At 56.7% G+C, this 26,136-nt stretch overlaps 2 protein-coding genes across 10 annotated transcripts in view; one reads left to right on the top strand and one right to left on the bottom strand.

Moving 5' to 3' along the window:
- The first annotated feature begins 419 nt into the window (after window positions 1-419).
- PHETA1 (PH domain containing endocytic trafficking adaptor 1) lies at window positions 420-6,842 on the top strand. Its single transcript, XM_065033530.1, has 3 exons — window positions 420-557; window positions 878-1,059; window positions 1,580-6,842. The coding sequence occupies exon 3, from the start codon at window positions 1,591-1,593 to the stop codon at window positions 2,365-2,367; it is 777 nt and encodes a 258-aa protein (XP_064889602.1). The 5' UTR covers window positions 420-557; window positions 878-1,059; window positions 1,580-1,590; the 3' UTR covers window positions 2,368-6,842.
- CUX2 (cut like homeobox 2) overlaps window positions 6,760-26,136 on the bottom strand; it is a 63,526-nt gene continuing 44,149 nt past the window's right edge. For 3 of the 9 annotated variants that reach the window (XM_065033464.1, XM_065033470.1, XM_065033468.1), the window contains exons 2-19: window positions 23,522-23,600; window positions 19,087-19,224; window positions 18,783-18,903; window positions 17,912-17,988; window positions 17,765-17,831; window positions 17,046-17,094; window positions 16,335-16,439; window positions 15,677-15,871; window positions 14,981-15,039; window positions 14,606-14,862; window positions 13,765-14,349; window positions 12,585-12,686; window positions 11,157-11,920; window positions 10,610-10,769; window positions 9,760-10,029; window positions 9,363-9,551; window positions 8,980-9,253; window positions 6,760-7,705 (exon numbers count right to left, since the gene is read on the bottom strand). In XM_065033464.1, the coding sequence (XP_064889536.1) occupies window positions 7,045-7,705; window positions 8,980-9,253; window positions 9,363-9,551; window positions 9,760-10,029; window positions 10,610-10,769; window positions 11,157-11,920; window positions 12,585-12,686; window positions 13,765-14,349; window positions 14,606-14,862; window positions 14,981-15,039; window positions 15,677-15,871; window positions 16,335-16,439; window positions 17,046-17,094; window positions 17,765-17,831; window positions 17,912-17,988; window positions 18,783-18,903; window positions 19,087-19,224; window positions 23,522-23,600 (4,152 nt within the window). In that variant the 3' untranslated portion in view covers window positions 6,760-7,044. The other 6 variants (XM_065033466.1, XM_065033467.1, XM_065033471.1 and 3 more) reach the window with 6 other exon arrangements.

The raw sequence follows: 26,136 nt of genomic DNA, 5'->3' as shown, positions 1-26,136 counted from the left end.
TTTTACGGGGTGGTCCATAGATTAAGAGAATTATGGCTGCATTGTATCAAAGGATGGGAAAGGAGGTGGTGGTTAGTGGGGATGTATTGGGTCTGTGGGACCTGAGCAGGACAGAATAACAGGTGGAGAATGTGCTTGTTTTGGCTGGGATAGAGTTAATTTCTTTCACAGTAGCTACCATGGAGCTTTGTTTTGGATTTGTGCTGGAAACAGTGTTGATAACACAGGGATGTTTTTGTTGTTACTGAGCAGTCAAGGTCTTTTCCGTTCCTCACCCCTCACCCCGCATGCCCTCGGTCCGTGCTCCCCGACACTGCCTGGAGCTTCGACCCTCCGAGGCTTTGGGCCAAGCCAGGACCTCCCGGCACCGGGGGGGTCGAGCTCCGGGGCCGTTTCTCAGCCGGGTGAAGGCCACCCCCCGCCCCGCCCCGCCCGCCGGGGCCGCCCCGGAGCCGCGGTGATGGGCGCTGGCGACGGAGGTGGAGCCGAGCGGGACAAGCGCTCCGCCCGCCGGGGCCGGGCCCAGCCGAGCCGGGAGCGGGGAGCCGAGGACAAAGGTGGCCGTGCGGGATCGGGAACGGGGCCGGGAGCGGGGCGGGAACCGGGAGCGGGGCCAAGGGATGCGGAGGGGAACGGAGCCGCAGCGGAGCGGGGCCTCCCGGGGCCGCGGGAGGGCGATTCCTCCACTCCCAAATGTCCCCGAGACTTCGGAGGAACCTCATAAGGGTCCCCGAGGTGCTGGGGTCAAAGGGGCTTCCGCTGCCCCCGGTGCTGGGTGCCCCAAGAGTCCCCACCTCATCTCCCTGAACCCTGCGATGGGGCTTAATAGGAAAATAATAACAATAATCCTAGTGCTTGGCTGCTTTCTGCTCTGCAGGCTGGGGTGACGCCTGAAACACGCAGGCGTTTCGGTGCCAGAGTGGAGACAGCAGGGTGCTGGCCCCCACAGCCCACTGACACTGGCCCACCCCGGATCCAGTGCTCCCACGGCCGCCACGGGCACCCAGGTGTCACTGATGCTGGTGACCACCAGAGAGTGGAGCTAGAGGCAGAGTCCAGGTAGGTGGAAAGCCTGGCACGGCAAAGCTGGTGGTGGTTAAGGGAGAAGGGGACAAGTGTCCTTGCTTTGGTGACAGGGTTTGTGGCCATGGCTTTCCGGAGTGGCAGCCGGATCAGCGGCGCCGGCCGTAAACCCTCCCTGCGTGCCTTGGGGAGGAGCGCCGCGATGCAGGGCCAGCTCAGTGCCGGCAGCAAGGTCACCTGCACTGCGTGATGTGGGGCATCAAGACGAGCCCTGTCTGCGGCTTCCCCATGGGAAAATGTTCATCTGGGGGGAAACCCCCTCCCCAGGGAGCCCCGATGAGCCTCAACCCACCCAGCACCCACCAGACACAGCACCTTGGCTGGGAACTGTGTTATCCCGGCTGCAGTCACAGGGTTGTTTATTCACCCGTTCCATTTCCTGGGTGCCGGGGCTGGTGCCTCCGGGAACAAAAAGCCACTGGCTTATTAACATGCAATTAAGACGCACCAGTCCTCCATGTGCTGGCGGGTGGCTGAGCACCCTCTGTCCCCACAGGGCACGGAGCCATGAAGCTGAATGAGCGGAGCCTGGCGTTTTATGCCACCTGCGACTCCCCGGCTGACAATGCCGGCTTCCTCTACAAGCGTGGCGAGCGGCACACGGCGTATCATCGCCGCTGGTTTGTGCTGAAGGGCAACATGCTCTTCTACTTTGAGGAGCGGGAGAGCCGGGAACCAGTGGGTGTCATCGTGCTGGAGGGTTGCACCGTGGAGCTCTGCGATTCGGCTGAGGAATTCACCTTTGCCATTCGCTTTGGTGGGGCCAAGTCTCGCACCTACGTGCTGGCGGCCGAGAGCCAGGCTGCCATGGAGTCGTGGGTGAAGTCACTCTCACGGGCCAGCTTCGACTACATGCGCCTGGTGGTGCGGGAGCTGGAGAAGCAGCTGGAGGAGATGCGCTGGGGACCGGCTGGTGGCTGCGGGGGCTGCCAGGGGTCGCTCAGCTCCTGGAAGCCAAAACCCTCGGGGTTGGAGCGGTCCCTGGAGCGGCTGCCAGCTCTGCCCACTGTCCTGCCGAAGGAGAACGGCTGTGCGGTTTGGAACAATGTGTCAGAAGTGGACCGGCCACCCGACACCTCCGGCTGCAGCAGATATGACAGCGAGGGGAACCCGCGGCCACCACCGCTGCCACCGCGCAGGCGGACATCGAGCAGCGAGGTGAACATCACCGGGGCGGCCGTAGCCGAGAGCACATCCACCTTCTGCCAGCTCCACGAGCGGTATGGCCGGGAGGTGGCCCAGCTGCGGCAGGGCTGGCTGCAGAGGCGTGATCCCCAGCTCTGAGGGGTAGCTGAGCTCCAGGGACCGCGCCAGCCTGTCCCATCAGGACCTATGGTGGAGAGGAGATTGTCCTTGGTGCTGCCTCGGTCCCCTCCTCACCCCGGGATGTGCAGCCCTGTCCGTGGTGGTGATGGACACCTGTTGATGGTACTGCCAAGGGACACCAGTGCTGCTCCGTGATGGTGAAATGCTAGCCTGACACTGATGGCATCTTGCACCAGGCAGCGGGTGCTCCCCTCCAGGGGTGGATGCAGGGTGCTCCACCCAGCACAAACAAGCTACAAAACACTCACTGGCTGATGCCTCCTGGGAATCAACCACTGCACTGGGGCTGATGGGCCTCTTGATGCTCCTTCAGCAGGGTCATGGACCGACAAAGCTTTTGGAGGAGGATTTTGAGGGGATCTCTCTTGTCTGAGCCCCTGTTTGGGTGTTTTGCAGCCGGGGAGCCTGTTACTGCCTTCCCCTCCCTGTCCGTGACAAGTGCGTGGCTGAGGTCAGCCGAGCTCCGCCAGATCCCTCTGCTCCAGCAGGATGTGGTTTGAAAATGACAATATCAGCGAGCGCAGCCCTTCCTTCATGGCAGCAGCACCGCAGGCCACAGCCACCCGGGGAGCTGGTGACGTCCAGCCCCAGGCATTTTGCTGCTTGCAGCCCGGCCAGTGAGTGCACGGTGGGGACAGACCCTGAGGGGACCATGGTGGCTGCAGGTACCACCTTGCTAGGTAGATATTATGGGGCAGGGTATCACCCCCCAGCCAGCTCACTAAGGGGAAGCATTGCTCACGGTGGTGAAAAGAACCTATGTGTCAGCAGCAGAGGGTGTCGAGTGATTCATGTGCCAAAACAGAGTGAAGCTGGTATCTTGTGCTGGTGTTTCTCTTTATTTCCCCAATGGGCTGCTAGCCCAGAGCTGGGGTCACCCACCCTGGGTTTGGGGGGAGCGGTTGGGGGTGCCCCAGATTTGGGCCGGGTGGCTCTGTCTCCCTTTGACCACTTGGGACAGGCACAAGATTTTTCTACAGTAATAGTTGTTTCAGAAATGCCCTCCAGCCCCAGTTCTCCTTTGTGCCTTCAAGTCCCTGGGGAGGAGGGCCCAGGTGGGAATTAATCCTCCATTTTAATCCCCCTCCTGCACCACCACATCTGTGGGGCTGGGCAGGCACTGTGTCACCTGAGTGGGACATGGCCAGTGTCAAGGTCTTGCAGTGCCCTGGAGCCCCGCATCTACCTGCAGGGATGGGATGGTGCAGGAAGGTGCCACTCTGGGGACACTGGGACATGCAGTGCCAGGGTGGTCCCACAGCAGGCACAGCATGGTCCTGCCCTCCATAATCACTGAAACAACTGGGCACAGGTGACAGTGAGAGTGTCAGGAGGATGGATCCAGGCTCTTCTCTGTGACAACCAATGATAAGACAAGGGGCAATGGATAAACTGGAACACAGGAGGTTCCATTTAAATTTGAGAAGAAACTCTTCACGGTGAGGGTGACAGAACACTGGAACAGGCTGCAGGGAGGTTGTGGAGTCTCCTTCTCTGCAGACATTCCAACCCACCTGGACACCTTCCTGTGTAACCTCATCTGGGTGTTCCTGCTCCGGCAGGGGGATTGCACTGGATGAGCTTTCGAGGTCCCTTCCAATCCCCAACATTCTGTGATTCTGTGGTTCTGACCAGCATGGGGGTTTGGGCATTGGAAAAGCCACCCTGAGAAAGAGCTGGGAGACGGACTGGAAGCCGAGCCCTCCCACCGTTTCACCAGCGGAAGCAACACCAGGTCTCCTACTGTGAGTTGCTGTAGCATTACAGGCTTGGTGGGGTGTTACACCCATCCCTCCAAACCCTGGGATACAGGCAGCACCATGTGGTGTCACCCAGGTTTGGGTGCTCCTGGTCAGTGACCCTGCACCCTTGGTGGGATGTCCCCAGTCCTCTGCCACAGGGTCTTAGATAGGGACAAAATATCTGTCTCCTCACCAGGGCTGGTGTCTGCTCCACAGGGACCGGGGAGCCTGCTCTCACCTAAGTGGCCAACATGACCCTATGGCCCTGCCCAACATCCCAACTGTATGAACATCTCCAGTGTCTTGCTAATATGGGGTCTTACAGTGGGTTCAGGGGGAGATGCCTCTCGGGGAAGCTGAGGCATGAAGCTAGCCAGGGTCACTCACCTGCTGAAGAGTGCAGAGCCCTGCTCCTGGCTGGGCATGGCACCCCGGGACATGTTTTGGTGCTTGGAGCAGTGCCGCTGAGGGTAGCTAGGGTGAAGTTAGACCCACCGCATCCAGATGGTGAACCCGGCCCTGTTGGTTGGCTGCAAAAGATGACTCCACTTTCCATGGAAGCCAGCCCAGCTTCTCCAGACATTCACATATTCATTAAAAATAAATCCTTCCCAACATGTTAGCCGACAAACAAACTTAAACAGATACGCAACATATGGATTTATTAATTCATCAAAAACACCCCTGCCTTGTGTGGGAAGCTGGGAGCTCTCCTGGTGATGGTTGGTGCTGCCCAAGAGCTGTGCTGGGGTGCAGTGCCACAGGGTGATGCTGAGCTGAACCTCGCGCCAGAGGATGCTGAGCCACCCCAGGGGCAAGAGCAAACCTGCACCAAGCCTGAGCACAGGACTTCCATGGAGCAGGATTGCACCCTGACCTGGACTAACCTCATTTAACACCCTCTTTTTGTCCCATAAGATGTTAATGGCAGTGAGAGCTTTTGCCATAAACCCAAAGCAAGGCTGTGACTTTGAAAGGTGCCAAGATCAACCCAGGCACCTCCAGACAAAACACACCCCAAGGCCAAAGTCGTATCCAACTTCTGTATTTAGTGGCTCTTTTACAGAACTGGTTCCTTCCAAAATGGTTAAACAAAGTTCATCGATCTCATAGAAACTTCTGAAGTACAGTACATGAGCCTAACAAAAACGTGACCGGTATGTCCCGCTAGCTTTAATACAACAGGATTGCCATCTTCCAGACTATTCTAAGTGCTTCCTCGAATCCCGTTCCACTAAAGCTCCCGCTAGCACACGACGGAGAAGAGCAAGTCAATGGTCACACCTTGACCTTCTGCAGCACAGAGATAGAGAAAAAAGTGGCCACGGGCAAGCTGGGGCTGGGCAGGTGGGCAAGAAGAGCTGTGCCTTCACAGAGCTGCTTTTAGCATCGCTCATCAACTATCACCCGAATATAAAAATACCTTCTATTCTGATAAAAATGTAGACAGTGGAAAAATCAGTCAATGCATAGACTGGAGGCCTGACAGGGGACCCTCCCGGTGACGGTTGTGGTGGGTGATGGCTGATGCTGTGTGGGCAGGGGACAGAGCAGCCCAGCACCGTCCACCCCACAGTGGTTAAAGGCATTTTGTTAGCAGGGGGTGGCTGGTGACAGTGGGGACAGGGATGGAGCCACCGCCGAGCTCCTGCACCTTTGCATGGGCTTGGCCCTGGCAAGCCAAAGCCTGATGGTGCTTTGCCCAATTCAGGCCTGAGTTTGCCCAGTTTGGACAGAAGCCCGGTGTGTCACCTCGGGGCTTCATCCCGGCTTCACTGGGGACACAGCTGCAGTGAAGGGATGCTCCTCCTGCCCAGCTGTTCTGCCTAAAAACAAAGTGCTTCATCCGCAGAGCTGGCTGTGAGGCTGAGAGCAGCCCCAAGCAGGGGGCTCACGATTTTTGGCTGCTCGTCCCCAAGCGCCACTGCCCCAGGAGCAAAGCTTGGAGGCTCCATCTCTTTTTCTTTCCCAAATGGGTGATGGCTGAGCATGGGGAACCAGGATCTCGTGGATGTCCATCCCCAAGCAAACCAGAGCCGTCCCCAACCGTAACACCCACGTACCTCATCCCATCTCGCTCCCGCAATGGCAGAACCAGGTCACTTCCTTTGCTTTTGCATTATTTTTTCTCTTCCTCTGGAACTGGTAGGAGCCACACTGTGCCGTACCGGGGCTGCCACCAGTTGCCGGCTGGAGGAAGCGTGAGGGACAGCTTTCGGACCATGCTACATCTCATTCCAGAAGGCTATTGCAGACATTTCTACAACATATACAAACCGCACGGGACATTCTGTGTTACAAAGGTTTCAAAAAACATAAACCACCAGAACTAAATACATACTCGATGGCATCAAGTTTTTCACTTTAGAGTCTTCAGGGACTATGACGCAGTCTCTGGCTGGGGCAGAAGCGATGCGATGTCTTACAGACAGAGGTGGAAACCGCTTGGCAAAAGTTTATTAAATTGGGTCAGTCTCAGTGCTTCTTGATGGCTTTGCTCAATAAGTCCTTTCTGTGGGTTTTGTTTGTTTTGGTTTTCTTTTAATCTCATCCAGTGGCAAACTACAAGACGTCAGTGTACATTTAATGACACAACTGCTACATCATCTTGATTTTATAGCTATCTTTAATATCAAAGCAGCTTAAGCTGTTAATAAATTCCAAAGTATCCTTTTATTAAAATATCTAAAAGAGGTCTATAAATATTTTTTTTTCTTTTCTAAAATTGTTCCCAGTTTTTCACATTTAAAACAAAGCTGGGGGTAGCTTCATACCCCCTTTCCATGGATGCTCCCCTTTGTCACGCTGGCCACCTGTTGCCTCTCGGTGCGTGCTGCATTTAACAAAATATATATATGTATATGTAGGTGTGTATATATATATTTGGGGGGGCTCAGAACTCCCACTCGAGGGCCTCCTCGCGGTTGGCGGCCCGCTCCAGGCGATGGATGATGTTGTTGAGGTTTGCCATCTTCTCGTGACGCCGTTGGACGCTGGTGCTGAGCCGGGGGCCGGCAGCCGGTGGCAGCGCCGGTGACACTGGCCCGGCAGAGGACGGTCCTGGTGAGGCTGAGCCGGCGAGGCCAGGCGAGGAGGCTGCTGAGGGTGATGTCGGGGACACCTCCAAGCTGCAACGGGATGACCCCGCTGAGGACTGGGAGCTGTCAGGGTGCGGTGGCGGTGGTGGAGGTCCCCCAGTGGTGGCAGCACCGGCACGTCCCCCCCGCCGTGGGAGGCTGCCAGCGCTGGGGGCTGCGGCGTGGGGGGCTGTTCCCCGCTCCTCCTGGGGAGGTCCGGTCCCCCCGATGGGGCTGTGCGAGTCCCGCCGGCGGCTCCAGCCGCCCGCCTCCCCCTGTTCCTCCTTCACCTTCACCGAGGCGGTGGCGGCGGTGCAGGGATGCTCGCCCTTCCCCAAGGTGGGTTTATGGTCCTCGGCATCCGAATCGGGGCTGTGGGGGGCTCGGCGTCCGGGGACAGCCACCCCGCTGCTCTGCTCAGGGTCTGTGTCGTTGTCCTGTGTCCCCTCCACCAGCATCTCCCGGCGCATTCGTGACCTGCGGGGACACAACCATGGAGAGTCCATCACCCTGTGGTGTGGGCACCATGTGCCTTGAAAAAGCATCTCCAGCTGGAAAAATGTGATGGCATCACTTGAGATGTAAAAATCCCACCTTGTCAGCCTTTAAAATATATTTTTTGGGGGGGGTGGAAACCACTGCCGCTTGAACACAGAACAGATTTTGCAACACTTTCAGCTGTTTCCAGTCAAAATGACCCAGTTGTGTGAGTGTTTTCCACTACTTTTGTTGTTGTTTAATACATAATACAGTTGTTTTTACCAAGAGCAGAAGGTGCTTTCCTGGAACTACACAAAAGTCTCCTCAGCACTTCCCACATGATGATGTTGTGTGAGAAACCTCAGCTGGCTTCCAGAAATATTGACCATCTACTTTGTGCTGCCCAGGACAGACTGAATGCTCCAGGGACTCAACACAAGTACTTATATGTCTTTTTATACTGGGACCACTGACACAGAGAGCGAGTGGCTCTTGGTGTGGGCCTGGGGAGGGTTCAGGAGCCATGTGTCCACCTGCAGTACTGCCCAAGGATGAAGCCTGTGCTGTGAGGATGGATCTTGTGCTCCAGGAGCCTCCATAAGGCTTTTTCCCACCCATCGTAGAGCTCCAGCTCAGTGGGAGGTGGAGTCTCACACCAGCAAGCAAGTGGACATGAGCATGCAAACCTCTTTACATGCTCAAGATAGAATCATAGAGCAGTTTGGGTTGAAGGGAACTTCCAAACTCATCCAGTGCCACCCCTGCCATGAGCAGGGACATCTTCACCAGCTCAGGTTGCTCAGAGCCCTGTCCAGCCTGGCCTGGGATGTCTCCATGGATGGTTCATCTACCACCTCTGTGGCCAACCAGAGCCAGGCTCTCACCACCCCCAGGGCCAACAATTTCTTCCTCATGTCCAGTCTGAATCTCCTCTCCTTTAGTTTAAAACCATCACCCCTTGTCCTATCACAACAGGCCCTGCTCAAAAGTCTGTCCCCATCTTTCTTATTGGCCCCTTTTAAGTACTGAAAGGCCACAATAAGGTCTCCCTGGGGTTTTCTCTTCTCCAGGCTGAACAACCCACATCAAGATGGCTGCAATCCTGTACTTGGGGACCTCCAGTGACTGCACCTGGGGACCTTCAGTGACCATGCATGGGTCTGCACCTCCTCATCTAGGCAAGAGGGACTGGAAGAGCTGGAAGATGAACAGTGACACAACCTTTGGTGGCACAGCACCATCAGACGTCCAAAGCCCGGGAGCACTCGTACCTGTAGTTGTGGAACCAGTTGATGACAGTGTTGGTCTTGAGGTTGAGCTGGAAGGAGAGCAGCTCGATGGTCTGCTGGGAGGGGTAGGGTTCCAGCTGGTAGGCTTTCTTCAGGGCTTCCTTTTCCTCCGGGGCCAGCACCACCCGTGGTTTCTTGATCTGGAGGAGGCTGAGGTCCTGTGGCTGCAGGCCAGGGCTGGCACACTCAGAGCGGGTGCTGGGGGACTCGCTGTCCGAGCCGGCGCTCATCAGCCCGTACCGACGTTTCAAGTAGGCTGTGGGAGAGGAGACCCAGCTGCGCGCCGCTCACACCCCCAGCCCGGGGAGCCCACAGTGCCCAACACCCTGGACCTGGGGTGGGGGATGCATCACCCCGACCCTCACCTTTCTTCTCCAGCTTCTTCATGTCACGCAGCTTCTCCACGTTGTGGGGGTCGTTGAGCCAGAGCTGCATGCGGACGAAGGGCTCCCTCCCCTTCAGGCTCAGCTTGTGCCATGGCTTGGGCCTGGAGAGGAGATCGGACACCGAGCCCTGTGTCAGGCCCAGGATGCTCTCCCCAAACAGCCGCTGGCCTGGCGGAGGAGAAGCAGAGGTGGTTAGAGGGAGGTAGAGCAGCAGGGGTGGGTGCTACAGCCCCCCCCAAAGAGGGGGTGCACCCCATTTCCCAGCCAGCCACCCCCCCTGAGCACCCGGGGGTCTGTGGCTACAGAAACAGGGGGGATGCATCCATGCAGCCTCACCAGTAGCTCCCGAAAACCCCGGCGGGGAGAGGATCCGCACCTAAATTGTTGTCCGTCAAGACCTCCTTGACCTTCTTGGTGATGGAGTAGGTGTCCAGCTCCGGAGACATGGCCACGATCTCCTGGATGCCCAGGGGTCCCTGGTTGTTGGGATACGTCTTCCCACCCAGCACCGGCGTCGAGCGGCTCTCAGGCTGCTGGTTTTCTTTGCTGCTTTCCAAGGCCAAGGTCAAGGGCTCCTGGCAGCCCTTCTCTTGCTCGGTGGGGCTGGGGGGTGGTGAAGGGGATGGCTGGGGCTCCGCTGGGCTGGCTGCATGACACCAGGGGAGAGGGGTCAGTGGGGACAGTGGGAGGGGGAAGGTTATTTTGGGGGAGCCCATGGCTCTGCCCTCCAGAGAGAGGGGATGCCAGATGAGATTTTCTGGTGGCTATGGCAAAGTTGGAGGAGGCGGTAGAATAGTTAGAGAAATAATATTAAAAAATGTATCTCTAATATAAACATTAGAGATGCATAATTATCGATGTACAATAATATCGATGTATAATAATATATATATTAGAAATATAATAGAAGTAATATTAAAAAATACAGTTACCTCTTCATGCCAGGCACAAAGCCAAGGATTTTTATTGCGGTTTTTCCTTTTTTTCTCAGACTAGATGACTTTCAAACCCATTTCTGACAAAATAACATTTGAGGATCTGTATAACAGCCCTAAATTGTCCAAGCGACTAAATATGTGGGTTCAAACAAGTTGTATGTATCAGAGGAGAGGGGGATGTAAAGGGCCGCTCAGGTTTGGGGTGTGGACAGGGGTGCTGGGGGAGATGCAGAAGTGCTGGGGACACTGATGGCACGTGGGGACCACGGGGATGGCAGTGGCACTTACCCTGGGAGGGGGTCGGCTGCTGGCTGATGCCTTGGCCCAGCTGGTCGCTCAGCCAGAGCTGCATGCGGATGAAGGGCTCCCGACCCTTCTGCGTCAGCTTGCTCCACGGTTTGGGCCGCGACAACATGTCACTCACGCTGCCCTGGGACAGCCCCAGCACCTAAGGACCAGGCATTTGTCATCCCCCAAGCATCAGGTTGCTACCACGCTCATGGCCCCACAGTACATCCCAGTCCCTTTGCCCCAGCTGCAGGTGCTGGGACCGTGGTGGGTCGCCCCAGGATACCCAGTGGGCTGGGAGGATGGTCCCCGCAGGGCTCTGTGCAGGAGACAGGGAATTCCTGGTGGGAAGTGCCACTAGTTGGTGGTGGCCACTGGGAGACTGCTTGGGGTTGGGTCAGACCCTGAGAACTCAGCGTCCTCGAAGGGGAAACCCAGTGGGGTGAGTGGGGTCCCTGGGAGGAGCTGGTGGAGGCCACTGATGAGCCCCGGGCTCTGGGTCACGGAGCAGAGGTGACAACAGACCTCCCCTTCTCCAGGCTGGTACCTTCTCTCCGAAGATCCTCTGGCAGATGCCATTCTTGGCCAACTTCTCCTTGACCTGCCGGGTCAGCTCCAGTGTGTCCACCTCCCTGTACATGTACATCTCGTACTGCTCTGGTGTCAGCGGCGGCACGGTGGGTTTGAGGGTCCGTGGCACGTAGGAGGGGTAGTAGGAGAGACGACCACCAGCCACCGATTCTGCACCGGTTCCCTCCACCTTCACCTGGGGCTCATCATCTGCTGGTGGCATCTCATCCTCATTGGTGCCACCTTCACTGGGCTCGCCCCGCGGCCAGCCCCGGCCATTGGCCATGCTGGAATAGCTTGAGGAGGAGGATGAGAGCGAAGGCGAGACAGAGGTGTAGGGTCGGCTGATCAGGCTCCGCTCAGATGCCCAATGCTGGTCAAAGTAGGAACCAGCATCACCAATCTCCGACTTCACCTTCCGGATGATGCTCTGGACGAAGGCAGCAGGCGACAGGACGGCCAGGGGAGGTTGTGGGGGGCCGGGGCTGGTCCTGCTCCCCTCCTCCTGCTTGACGTATGTGGGGACGATGTTCTGGTTGACAGTGGCCAAGGTGGAGCGCTCGGCGGGTGGTGTGTCCCCGGGGCGCCCGCTGCCCCCCGACTCCATCTCCAGCAGCGCCTGCTGCTGTGCCTGCATCTCCCGCCGTGCCTGCTCCAGGATGCTCTTGATGGCATCCTCCGAGCTGCTGCCACCTGCCCCGTTGGCCACCGCCTGCGACGCTGATGGCATTTTAGGTTCACCTGCAAAGAAAAGGAGTGAGGGGAGCCCTGAGGGGCAGCATATTTTGTTTTGCCACATGGCAATAATTCAAAATGCAGGAAAAAAGGCATTTTAGCCCAGTCCAAGCTCAGAGCACTGTCCACATGAGTGCGGATCAGAAGGACCAGCAGCACCCACAAAACAAAAGCTATGACACCCCCAGCTCCCAACAAGCTTCCTTTTTGACAACTGCAAAACAAATCCCATTACCAACAACAGCAACAAACAAACATGTTTGTTTTCCCTGTCTGTTTTTCCACCGTTCCTGCCTAATTTAATTCTCCGGGATTCTGCTTTCTCAGCAGACTACCTGTTTTAATGTATTTCATTGCTTGTAATTGACTGCGAGCGCAGCTGCTTTAATGATTCCCCATGCCAGATGGATCCTGAATCCTCATTTAATCATCTGGTTTGGGGCAGGGAGGGGAGAAAAGAGTAGATCCAAAGTTTCTGAAAGCCCAGGTACAAACTCCACTGCACAGAGAGTCCCTAACAGTATTCACCAGCATTTCTTCCCACCACATCCCAAATCTCTATGGGTGTCAGTGGGAGAAATATCAAATAAGGCCCATTTTCGTGTGCCAGCTCCACGGGGACAGACCCAGGGCTTGGTCCCCCCAGGGCAACGCACATGCCAGCACTTACCTCCCTTCTGCAACTCGATCTCCTTCTTCGCCTGCTCCAAGATGCTTTTGATGGCATCGTCAGAGCCGGTCTCTGGCGTCCTGATCCGTGGCGTGATGCTACCTGATCAAAGAGGCAGGAAAACAGTTTTGTCACCGGTGCTGGTTTTACAAGCTCTACTTGTATGTCAGGAAGTATTTACTGCTCCTCATGTTCAGTTATTTTTAGGGATGCTGGATTTAAGACAAATGTCACTCCTGATTAGTCGATAGCTGGAGCGTTGGGAGCCCCGGTTGCCCCGGCTGTCAGCTCCTGCCTCCGGCATGGTATCTCCTGCCCGCCTTGCTTGTCCCATCCAAGGGCACGCAGGGTGCTGAGCAGAGATATGGGTATGGAGACCACATCCCCACCCTGGCACCAAGTCCTCCTGCAGGTGAAGGATTAATGCTGAATCAGATCCAGGGCATAAATCGGAGCCTTTGGGGTTGAAATGTCAGCAGATACATAGACCACAGAATCATGGACTCATTTTGGCTGGGAAAGACCCTCAAGGTCATCGAGTCCAACCATTAACCCAATCCTGAAAATAAACCATGTCCCTGAGAACTGCATCTCCATGTCTGTTCAACCCCTCCAGGGATGGTGACTCCAGCACTGCCCTGGGCAGCCTGTTCCAATGCCCCACAGCCCTTTGGGGAAGAAATTGTTCCCAAGATCCAACCTCAACCTCCCCTGGTGCAACTTGAGACCATTTCTTCTCATCCTATCGATATTGCCCTGTCCTGGTGCCACCGCAGGGACACAAGTGACTGGCCACCACTGGGACCAGGCCAGGAGCTGTGGTCCCCCAGCATTAAGACTTCATTATTTTAATGAAAAATTCCCAAGCACATCAATTCATACGCCACGAAACAGCCTAATGAATAATTAAACGGCACTTGTCAGAATAAATGAGTAAAGCACAGCCGAGGATGCAGCTTCCATGAGGGGTTGGTGTTAATCACTATTAATCCCCACCATTTGCCAGGGCTCCAGTGAGCGGGGGCACCAGGGACAATCCCCAAGTGACACCAGTGACTCAGTGTGCCACCACTGCCTGTCTTGCCGGCACACCAGGGGCTGGCGAACGTCCCCACCGCGGCATGGAGCACCCCGGGTGTGCAGGGAGTGGATCGGGGCCACCCCAACCCCAACCACTCACCTCTCTGGCGCACCTGGATAGTCCTCAGGGCCAGCACGTTCTGCTCGTCGGAGAGGAACTGCTTCATCTTGATGAACGGCTCCTTGCCCTTCACCGTCAGCTTGCGCCAGGGCTTGGGCCGGGCCAGGATCTCGCTGACCGAGCCCTGCGACAGCCCCAGTACGTAATGCCCGAACACCCGCTGCCCGATGTTGTGCTTCAGCAGCTGCTCCTTCACTTGGAAGGCAATTTCGGCCGTGTCCAGCTGCTCCTCGTCGGCAGAGCTGCCAGTGCTGCCATCAGATGGTTCGGTGCCGGGGGGGCTGGCGGCTGGCACGGTGGTGGGGGGGACAGCACCACTTTTGGCCCCGAAGAAAGTAGGTGGTGGGAGGTGGGGGGTCTTGGGGTCCCCTGAAAGCCGCTCGCCCCCCGGGAATGGGGACAGTGAGAAATTCCGGGGGCCATCAGGGGCCAGGCCGGGGCCAGGCAGAGGCGGGATGGGAGTGGGGGAGGCGGGTTCATCCACCGGGGCGTGCTGGGGGGACGGGTATGGCTGCTCCACGCCCAGAGAATCCTTCCCTGACTCGTCTTCGGAGTGATCCTCCTCTAGAGATGAAGGAGAGAGGGAGACACACTAGGGTTCCCCCCGCCATGGCCATGCAGTGAGGCATCTCCTGCCTCAGTTTCCCCAGGTGGCATTCCACCCCCTTGGCCATCCCCCCACCCTGCTGCTGCCTCCAGGCTCCTTCCCACAGCCAGGGCAGGATCCAGTCCTGCCGTCCACATCCCCAGGGATGCTCCCAGTGGTACTGTGGATGCTCCTGGGGGGACCAACGATGCCATGAGGACCTGGGAACCTTACCAGTGCTGGCCAACAGGCTGGGCTTCTCCAGCAGGTACTTCTGCGAGGGGTAGAACGCCTCCTTCCCCAGCAGCAGGGCCTCCTCCGCCTTGGATCCGCTCTGCAAGGAGCCAAGCCGGGATGGGAAGGGGCAGCGGAGCCCCCGGCAGCGGGGCTGGCACAGGCACCCCAGCCCGGCGAGCGGGTCGGCACGTCCCGTGGCACTTGCCTGGGGGAGGCTGCAGCTGGCAGAGGCCACCTTCATCGCCTTCAGGATGCTGGGGGGAGGCAAGGGGGGGACACTTTTTGCTTCCATCAAGCTGCCATGGGCACTGGCAGCACCTGGCCAGCCAGGGGACAGGAGGCAACACCCATGGGTGCTGGTTGAGCCCATACCTCAGCTCCGTTTTGATCTCCTCATAGTCTGCCTGTGCCTGCAGCTTCTCCTCCAGCTTCTGCGGAGCAGAGGAGGGGGGGTCACAAAATCAGAGGATGGTTGGGGTTGAAGGGACCTCTGGAAATCATCCAGTCCAACCCCTGCTAACGCAGGGTCACCAGAGCAGATCACACAGGGTCACATCCAGGTGGGTTTGAATGTCTCCAGAGAAGGAGACTCCACACCTGCCCTGGGCAGCCCGGTCCAGGCTCTGGCACCTCAAAGGAAAGACGTTTCTCCTCATATTCAGAGGGAACCTCCTGTGTTTCAGTCTGTGCCCACTGCCCCTCATTCCATCGTTGGGCACCACTGAAAAGAGGCTGGTCCACCCTCTGACACCCACCCTGGAGATACTTATCACATAAACGAGGTCCCATCTCAGCTTCTCTTCTCCAGCTGAACAGCGCCAGCTCTCTCAGCCTTTTCTTGTCAGAAAGATGCTCCAGACTCCTCAGCATCTTTGTAGCCCACTGCTGGACTCCCTCCAGTAATTTGTCATTCTTAAACTGGGGAGCCCAGAACTGGACACAGGATCCCAGATGGGGCCTCACCAGGGCAGAGGGGTAGGACAACCTCCCTCACAGCCAGCTCTGGGTGCACCCCCGACATGGCCAGACCCATGTCCCCCTGCTCCCTGGCGAGCTCCTTGTCCCCACCTTGATGGCTTCATTCTTGGCGGCCAGCTGTCCCTCCAGCTCAGCGATCTGGGTGGCCGAGGACTCCTCCAGCTCCTGCAGCGAGCTCTGGAGGTGCTGGACGTCCTTCAGGAGTCGCAGGATCTCCCTGTCCTTGGCGGCCAGAGCCGCCTCCAGCCTCGACCCTGAGCACATGGAATAGTTCACTTTGTCCTGCTGGGAGAGGGGACACTGTCAGCTCCTGGCCACCTGATGTGGGGACACGGGCCACCCTCCCCATCAGATGTGTTCCCATGGGAAGCAGAAGAGCCCAGGACTCAACCCTGCAGGACAGGGACCTGGAACCTTCTCTGTGCCCTCACAGGTCTCTACTGGGTGCTATGGGGATGCACGTCCCCCTCCCCACAGGAGCCTGGGGCTGCAGGGAGGGCATCGCCAACACTCCCACCCTCATGGGGGAAAAAAATGCCCTGGTCACAGGCATTTTGAATTTGTTCCCAAACACGATGGGTGCTCCCAAATGCAAAAGGGTGCTCCTGAATGCAACGGAGTGCTCTGAAGTGCAGTGGGGTGCTCCTGGCTATGATGGGGTGCTGCTGGCTGTGATGGGGTGCTCCCTGCCCCAAGGGGGTGCCCCTGGCCGTGTTGGGGTGTTGCCAGCCCCGCGGGGTGCTCTCACCCCCGCAGCGCCCGTTGGGGAGCAGCAGGCCAGGCGCAGGGAGCTGTTCACGGCCGCCAGCTGCTCTCGCAAACTCTCCACCTCCCTCTGCGCCGCCTCCGCTCGCTGCAAGAGAGCAGAACGTGTGTCAGGCCAGGCACCCGTGTCTCATCCCACCCTGCAGCAGGCAGAGCTGGGCTCAGGGACCTGCGCCCACCTGAGCATCCTGCTCCTGCCACCCCCACCACAAGCCCCCACCCCCATGTATTTCAGCTCCCCACATCCTGACGTGGTTCCCAATCCCAGTCTCTGGGTCACAGACCGCCTCCAGGATGGAGATTGCAAATTTCTCTTTACAGTTGTTTATTATTTATTTGTACTTACATTTTGAGAATTAAATAAACTAATGAATAAGAGCAGCGAGGACCAGAAGTAATGACACCAGAAACCAACCTGAGGGTGGTGTGGGTCATGCCATAAAACACCCGGGAGAGGCTGGAGGTGACAAACTCCAGCTCCAGCAGCCAAACCAGAGCCTGGCAGAAGCTCAAACACATCAGCAACCCCCAATATGGGGCAAGAGGTCCCACCAGGCTGGTTTGGAGGAGCCAGTGGGCGAAGGAAACCAGAGACCCCCATTCGCAGGGCTTCCCAGTCCTGGAGCCTGGCCACCCATTTTTGGGAACAGACATCCAAGCCACATGGATGCTCAGGGTTCACCTCCCAGCTCACCTGGTTGGCTTTTTCGAGGTTCGTCATGATCATGGCTACTTCGTCTGCCCTGTGATGGGAAAGCAAGAGGCATCAGCTGGTGCGGAGGCACTGACCCAGCCCTCTAAGGCTGGCGATAGCTCCTGCCAGTGTCTTAGATATGGGGATCCCCCACAACCTGGATGGGAAGGGACCTTCAAAGCTCCCCCAGTGCCACCCCTGCCATGAGCAGGGACATCTTCACCAGCTCAGGTTGCTCAGAGCCCCGTCCAGCCTGGCCTGGGATGTCTCCAGGGATGGTTCATCCACCACCTCTCTGGGCAACCTGAGCCAGGCTCTCAGCACTCTCAGGGGCAACAATTTCTTCCTCATGTCCAGCCTGAATCTCCTCTCCTCTAGTTTAAAACCATCACCCCTTGTCCTATCACAACAGTCCCTGCTCAAAAGTCTGTCCCCAACTTTCTTATCGGCCCCTTTTAAGTCCGGAAAGGCCACAATAAGGTCTCCCTGGAGCTTCTCTTCTCCAGACTGAACACCCCAGCTCTCTCAGCCCATCCTCCCAGCAGAGCTGTTCCAGCCTCGCATCACTTCTGTGGCTCCTCTCCAACAGGTCCAAGTCTGTCCCATGCTGGTGACCCCAGAGCTGGACCTCAAGCCATTCAGCAGCACCGTGGGGACATCCCGGCGCTGCCACGGGCTGCTCGGCTGCCAACAACCTCTGGGCATCACCAGCAACTTACTTGGATGCAGCTTCCTCATCGTATTTACACCGCAGCTCCAGCAGCTCTGTCTGCGTGGCCTTCAGCGCTGGGAAGAGGAAGAGGAAGGTGAGCTCTGGGATGAGGGCTGGGCCCTCCCATGGCCAGCAGCGCCCCCAGCTCCCCTACCTGCGTGGAGCACTTTGATCTTCTCCTCTGCCTCTCCCAGCCGAGCAGCCAAAGTGACCTGAGCTTCCTGCAGCCCCCTGCAAGAGACGGGTGTCACCACCGTGCTGGTGGCACCGCGACCGTGCCCACCCCACAGCCCACGGAGAACCCCCGCTGTGTCCCCCATCACTTGGTGACATCAGGGACAGACCCACCAGTCGATGCTGGGATCTGTTCAAGTCATGTTGCTCCCTGATGTTAAGGGATTTATTGCCCCGGATGGAAAAAAATTCACTTTGGGTTGCAAATGGCCCCGATCCCTGTGGCTGAAACCCCTGTGATAGGGGAATAGCTGCCCACCCCGCCCATAATTAATTGGAAGGGGGGAAGCAATCAGGGAAAAGTTATCCTGCATTATTTATAGCCTGCACTTGCCAGGAACTTACAGCAGAGATCTGCAATTTAGGGTTTAAAGATTCCTCATTTGTTTCCCCGTGCAGTGTGTTAAAGAATAACAATGAAGCCACCGGGAAAGCCGGGAGCCTCCAAATTAAAAGGCCATTTCATGAGGATTATCTGCCAACCTGGATTTAACACATTTGTCCGAGCAAAGTCACATGCCAAGGAGACGGCATGAGGGGTCAGCATGAGGAACCTGCCCCAGCTCTGCCCAAAACCCGCCTTGGATCAGGGATGGACAGACAAACAGACACTCAAGTAGCTGAGACTGTGTATCAGGTTTACGGGCTGGATGCATCTGTCCCAACCCAGACAGCAAAGGAGGTGCAAAAGGAAAGAGCAGAGGGAAGGACAAACGGACAGCCTTGTCCAGGAGGGAGGACAGAGCCGTGTGTGTCCCCAGCACCCCAGGATGTCCCCGGTACTCACGTACTTTTGCTTCTCTGCCTCATTTCTCTGCAGCGAGGTTTCTGCGCACAGCGCTTTGCTGTCGATGCTGGAGCGCAGGGGCTCAGCTGCGAGCCCAGCCGCTGGTGATGTCCCCTCTCTGTGCTCTGCAGGGGGACACAGCCATGCTGGGGACAGCAGCCACGGCCACCAGGGACCATAGGCCAGGGGACAGGTCCTGGCCCCGAGACCCACCACGTCCCAGGGGTGCTCGGAGGCACATCGGGGGACCCAGCTGGGGATTGTCACTGCCACCCTTGTCCAACAGGGTGGCCGGTACCGGGGGGTACCTTTGCTGCTGACGAGCTCTGGGTGCTTCTTCCAGGGGCGGCCGAGCTCCTTCAGGGGGGACGGTTCAGGCTCGAGGCGCTGGAGCTGCTGCAGTCGGTCCTCCAGGCTCCGGGCAGCCTCCAGCACTGGCGCGGGGTCTGCGGGATGTGGGGTGCTGGTGAGGGGAGGGGTGGCACCCCCGGCCCTCTCCCACCTTCCCTGGGTGCCCACTCTCCTTGCCACCCACTCCAGGGCAGCCACCCTCTGCACCCTGCTTAAAACCAGAGCATGTGCCCTCCCAGCTCCAGGGCACCACATGGGGTGCTGGGTGACATGGGGACACCCTATTGAGTAACAGGTGCCATGGGGATACCCCTCAGTCCCGTGTTTTCCATCAACAGCCCCAAGAAACCAGTGGGGCTGCATGGGGGCATGACCTGCCTGAGTGAACTGGTGGCACCCGTGGCACCAGTGGCCCCAGTTTGGGCACAGACAATGGCGGTTTGTGCCGAGGTAAGCAGGTGCCTTCCGAGCCGTCTGTCTTCCCTCTGTCAGCATTACACCGTCATTAGCCGGTGTCTGCTCAGCAGGGTGTGCCATTATGTCTCCCAGGGCTGATGTAATTATACATTGACATAATTAACCCAGCAAGCCCATTAAGCAGGCCAGCTAAAAATTCATCTATAATTATTTGTTGTGTGCATGCTAATGAGTCCATCTGCACTGCCATTGTACAACATGAACAAATTAATTTACAAGTCTGGATTTTTTAATAAGTTCAAGAAAATGCCTCCTATTGAGCCAGGTTAATACAGAGGGTTTTTTTGTTTTGTTTTTTTCTTTTTTTGATAAGAAGGAAAAAGAAAATAGATTTGAATTCTCCAGGGTCAAAAAGTTAGACAAACAGGGAAGTGGGACGGAGCAGGCACGCTACTGTACGGCATGGACGTGTGGCACGCATCCAAGGGTAAAAAATAATAACGGTGATGGAAAAAAATAAACACAACAAAACAAACGACTGGCTGCCTCCACCCCCAACGGGACACAGAGCAGCTCTTCTGCTCAGTGAGTCCCCGGCTGAGATGGCAGCGGTGCGGGATGAAGGGGACCCAGCACCACTGTGGCCATGCCGCGGGATTCGGCCAGAGCTGGGCTGTGGGGACCCAGGCAGAGGTGGGTGCTGAGCCCAGTTGGCACGCCACTGGCTTTGGTACCCAATTGGTGACCCAGCTGGGACCCCCCCAGGCTGCTCACAGCATCCCTCGGTTCAGCATCCCTTGGCTCACAGCACGCTGGGGCTCGGCATCCTTCAGGCTGCTTCCCCACCCAAGGATGTGGGAACATGCCATGGAAGGGCATCGTGGAGATGCAGCATGGTCCCCAACCGGCCTGGATGCTTTCACAGCCATTAATAACACCCGTAAGTACCCAAGCTGAGATAACGATACGGCTAATTAAACCCTGCGCTCCAGGGCCCCAGCTCACAGGCTGCGGGGGCCAGAGTTCCCCCCACGCTCCCCCAGCCCTGGGGGTGTTGCAGGAGGCTCGGTGCCAGCCTGCGAGCCGCCTCCGCAGGGATAAACGCTAGGACAGCCCTCGCCTGATCCATGCCGGCAACTCCTCTCACCTCCATAATGAGAAATAACACGGGAGGAACTGGCCTGAGTGATAAAGCTCCAGGGATTTTCCTCAGGACAGCATTTCCCCTCCCGTGAAAAACAACCAGGGTGATCCCCCAGTGGGCTGCTCCCTGCATGGAGCCGATATCCTGGGATGAAGCAATGGGGAGTGGAGCTTTTAGAAGGGAAAAGAGCAAGCGATGCTCCGGCTCTGCTTCCTACATCAGTCTGCAAAATACTCAGCTGGATTAATTACACTGTCCTAATACTGCACTGTTCCACTACCAGGAAAACGCTGTCCTCAGCTGCAGGGACAGCTCCGCCACCGTGTGCGACGTGTCCAGATGCACCAAGGGGCTGCTGGAACCAGGCAACAAGCTCACACCAAGCTGCACCATGTTTGCACCAAGATTATACCACACTTGCACCATGTTTGCACCAAGATCAAACCACACTTGCACCTGCAGGGCTGGAGAGAGGATACGCTTGACACCAAGCATGTAATCTCCTCATACCAAGGCACTGTGGATGCCACATGCCGTCACACTCTGAGCCACACGGGAGGGCTTGGGATACTGCCCACGGTGCAGGGGACGGTCCCCCCAGCATGGATCACAGCCCCCATCAGGACAGGTTAGAGGAGACGGCGCTGACAACACAGCCAAGCAGCCATGAGCCCCGTGGCACAGCTGGGTGACAGGTGACACGAGAGAGGGATGTGACAAACAAGACTTTGTGGTGCCACGTGGCATCGCCCACCGACAGCACAACCAGCTCCTGCAGGAATCAGTAAATCCCTGCTGCAAAGTGGAACACGCTGCCCATGCAGGTCTATCTATCGCTCCATAAGCTCGCCCACTATATATATATATATATACATACACATATATATATATATATATATACTTTTTTTTAAAGTTTATATAATAAGTGCTGCCACTAGCTGGCGTTATTGGCTGTCCTTTAGTGGCACCGGCAGTGCTGCAGCAGGGATGGGGGCGGTGGGCAGGGGCCTCTCTTGGTGTCCCCAGCCCCAGCAGGGGGGAACAGGGCTGGAGGGGCCTTTTCCCATGCTGGATGGTGCCTGAGCCACCAGCAGACCTGCTCCCAGACACCCCACCACAGCACCAGAGCAGCTGGAAGCACTGTGTGATGGTGGGATGCGGCAGGAGGTGTCTGGGGTGCTTGTCACCTTCTCCTGAGCACACACAGCTCCAGGGAGCACCCGTGTCCCCAGGGACCAGTGCTCATCCCTGTGTCAGAGCCTGGCCACTTGGCCTGGCCTTTAGCAGGTGACATGCTGGTGACATCTGCTCCATACCGCTGGCCAGCTCCAGGAACAGGGGACACCCATGGAGCACCCACAGTCCATCCACTGTGCACCCATGTGCATCCCTGATACCTCCCTGGTGCCGACAATTCTCCCACTGGGGCATCTCCTCCACCCCTCCATCCCAACCTGCTCCGACACATCCAGCGGTGCCCTACGAATCCCTCCACCAGCCCAAGTCAGCCTTAAATCAAATCATCCCCAACAACAATGACATTAATTATGCTTTTAACACATTTTACTGCTTCCCCCCCTTCCCTTCACGCCACATCTGTGTGAACAATATCCAAAAGATTTACGGTTTTCTCCCGTAATTACAGACACACAGCCAGCTCACTTATCAAAATACTTGCTGAGCAATCAGGCTCCGTTACAGTCTCTGCCAGAGATTTGTGTTGACAGCAGCCATTCAAAGCAAAAAAAAATGTCGAATCAGGACTTATGTGGCGCTTGTCAAGTATTCCACAAAGAGTTCGGCTGTCGAGAGACACATGGACACGTTATGGACAGGGACAGAACGACGGGTGGGAGGATTTGGGGAGGAGAAAGGGAGCCAGAGATGGATGCTGCAGGAGAGCAGAGAGAGGGGAGGAGGACGAGGGAGGTGCAGAGATCCCGGGGAGCACTTTTGGGGTGTACATGTGTGTGCATCCATGTGCATGTGTGTGCACGTGTGTGCAAGCAGGAGGAACACGGTGGGTGAGCATGGGGACATGAGGAGGGAAGATAACAGGGTTCTGGAAACCAAGCTGACATTTGGTTCTTGTAACAGAGGAGAAAATTTAATGAGGACAAAAATATGTCTCCATAATTCCCCTAAGAAATCATTAAAACATTTTGTTATTCCTAAATGTCTGGAAAATGAATTAGTGGCCCTGCAGGAGCCCTTCTACGCATCTCCAGCCGTGTGCAGCTCGCCGTGCCGGAGGATGCTCTGTGCCTGGCACAGCCGACACCCCCCGCTCAGAGTGTGGGGGAAAGAGGGGAGCAGCGGGGAGGGGGATCCCAGCCCCTCACCCAGCCCTAGCACAACACAAGCCTCAGAGCTGCTCCATGCCTCAGTTTCCCCCTCCCAAGACTTCAAGCGGTGCCCCAAACCGGGTGTAATGTCTGGCACAGCGCAAAACCAGGGAGAATCCTCCCCAGGCAGTGCCAGGAGCTGTTCTGTGAGCTGGCGCTCGGTCACTTCGGTTAACTTACCGTCAAACAGACACCTGGGGATAGCTGCAGTGTTATTACAAGGGCTGAGCAAATGTATTCCTTTCCTAATGTCAAGATGCATTTGGCTCAGGGGCTGAAACACAGCGATGGCAAAAGCTGCTTCCTCTCCTCTCTTCTTCGGCCAGTATTTCCAGAGCACCATGCGCAAGCAGAGGTCGGTGATGCCAGCGGTACCGGGGACAAGGGACAGGGCTGGCGGCAATGCCGCGGTCCTCGCTGGCTCCTCTCGGCACTGGGGCCGGCACGCGACTCGTTAGGCAGCCAGGTCACCACCGCGTTGCTTACCTGGAGCTTCAATTAATTGCTTGTACACGCTCAGGAAAGCCGTCTCAGCCTCCTTGCTTCTCTTACTAAGTGCAATCACCTGCAATGAGATGAAAAAAGGGGGTGAGAGATGGGTGCCAGGCCACTGGGACAGGTGTTGCCTGTGGTCGGCACCAGTGTCCCCCCAGCATGGCTCCGTGCCCGCTCTGTGCCCTGCGCAGCCGCTCGCTGCCTTTGGCTAAACTCCTCGTGCCACTGCCGTGTCACATCGCCCTGAATCATTGATGTGCTCTGAGTAAATGAAAATTATAATTTAATGTCAGCGCTTAAATAAGAAATAAAGAATTCTAGCTGTTGTTGTGCTCACTGGGCCGGATCCGGCACACAGCCCCCCCAGCCGCCCTCCCTGGCACAGCACGGCTGGGGCGATGTCACGGGCAGGAGCGATGCTGGTGCTGTCCCCATGCACCAAGACAGGGACATTGAGCCCCTGTCCCCCTTGGCTGCCAGGGTACCAGTGAGGCTCACACGCTACATCACCAATAACGGAACAATGTATTAATGTTCCACACGCTCCCATGCAATATTGATGAGCATAAATCATTTAATCCCCCTAATTTTTCAAGGTGTGCTGATGCCTCGGGGTGGGGGCTGTGGCCCACCAGGCTCTGGTCCACTTTGTTTGCTGAGGGTTCCCTTCCCAACCCCGTACATCCAGCCTGACCAGCAGCAGGTGGGATGGGGACACAAGGACCTCTGTGTCCCTGCTGCCCTGGGCGCACCATCCAGAGATTAAGCTGACCCATTCCCAGCCAGAAAATACCAGTCTGATGCAAACTGGGCACCTGTGCCAACTGGTGATGGAGGAAGAGGCGCCCACCCAGCATTCTGTGCTGGCAAACGCACTTTTACCATCAGCAGACGAGTCAATTAAAACACTTTTAAGCCACCGATGGGCTAATTGTCAAAGGAAGCTGAACTTCGTGCCTCAGCCTGGTGGCAGCTCCCATGCCGGAGCATCTTTTCTCTTCAGCCATCCTCCCAGTGACAGCGGGGCTCCCGCCATCCCAGATTGCGATTCCTTGTCATTCAAACCCAAAGCAAACGGCTCATTTGTAATCCAGCAGCCACCTGAGCAAACCGCCTTCTCCTTCCCAGCTCGCAGGCACTGGAGCACAAAGATCATTTTTCTATTGTTAAAATTGTATAAGCTGGGCTTTTTATAGCCTCTCGTACACAAACCTACTTTCTCGGCGCCACGCTTCCAGCAGAGGAGGAATTTGGGGGTTTTTCTTCAGCGTTCTGCAAAAACGCTTGGCTTCAGGGTGTTTTAAAATAATAACAATAAAGTGGTGAGGAGGGGGGGAGGCGGGGAGCAGCCGAAGAGCAGCTCTGCCAGGGAATGGCAGCAGGACAGTGTTGCACCTGGTGTTGGGGTGACACAGGGAGCTCCCCCACAGGTCCCTAAGGATGCAGAGACACAGCAGGGCTGGGGGACTCACTCTGTAACCCCCCAAAATCCTGAACCCTTTGGAATTTGCACAGAGGAGGAGCAGCGGCAGGCACAGCCCATGGGCAACAGGGCTCAACCAATGAGTTTAGTTGGATAAGACCCTCAAGACCATCGAGTCCAAGCGTTACCCCACCCCTGGCATTGCCCCATGTCCTGAGAACCTCATCTCTGTCTGTCCAACCCCTCCAGGGATGGTGACTCCAGCACTGCCCTGGGCAGCCTGTTCCAGTGCCCGACAGCCCTTTGGGGAAGAAATTGTTCCTAATATCCAAACTAAACCTCCCCTAGTGCAACCTGGGGACCATTTCAGCCCACGTCAGCGCTGGCGCATCACCAGCGTGGTCCATCGGCAGGACGGTGAGCCAGGTGTCCACTCTGCTCTTTCGGAGTCCCACTAAACTTCAAGAAAAATGTCAGTGAAAAAAATATATATATCTACATTTAAAATTTTCAGTGACCTTTTCTGGATATGGATAATTCACCAAAATGCCAGGGGTGGTTCCTGCTGGAGCAGCTCCATGTGCTGCACCAGCACAGCTCAGCCCAACCCCAAAACTGCTCTTACTCTGCACACAGAGCTGAATAAACACGCAGAAAAAGCCCACATCAGTCCTAAAATCAAGGTTTTGTAGAAAAAACAAACTAAATACAGGGTATTTCAAAAAGATGGACTAAATTTGATACTATACCGCTTTGAAATTGGGTCTGTATTTTTGAAACACGCCGTGTTTGCTCCCTTGGGCAGAAGCTGGGCCAAACCCTGCGTCCCCACCCGAGAGTGAGATGTCACCCGCATCCCGCTAAAAAGAGGAGAAAATTGCTAAAAATAGGGGGGCTGAACATCCCCGCAAGCTGCCCCAGCTCCATGGGGTTGAGCCGGCGCCATCCCCGCTCCGCTCATCACCACAACGCCCATCGGCAACACCGAACCTGCTGCCAACTGCTCTTCCTCCACCCGCAAAGCCCCCGGCGAGCTCTGCCTCTGCATTATATATCAACATACTATTAATTTCTATTCCCCCCCGCCTCCATCTCCCTCTGCAGCATCCGCGGGCTCAAGGTGAGGCACGGCGGTGGCGCGGGATCGCCATCGCGTGATGAATTACATTTACGCGCCGGGTCC

Source organism: Columba livia, chromosome 17 (genome assembly GCF_036013475.1).
Source record: "Columba livia isolate bColLiv1 breed racing homer chromosome 17, bColLiv1.pat.W.v2, whole genome shotgun sequence".
Classification (NCBI taxonomy): Eukaryota; Metazoa; Chordata; class Aves; order Columbiformes; family Columbidae; genus Columba; species Columba livia.
This window is presented reverse-complemented; position numbering and strand designations above follow the sequence as displayed.

Bases quoted from the DNA above. Each gene is read 5' to 3' on its own strand.
- PHETA1 (XM_065033530.1), top strand. From the start codon at position 1,591: ATGAAGCTGAATGAGCGGAGCCTGGCGTTTTATGCCACCTGCGACTCC.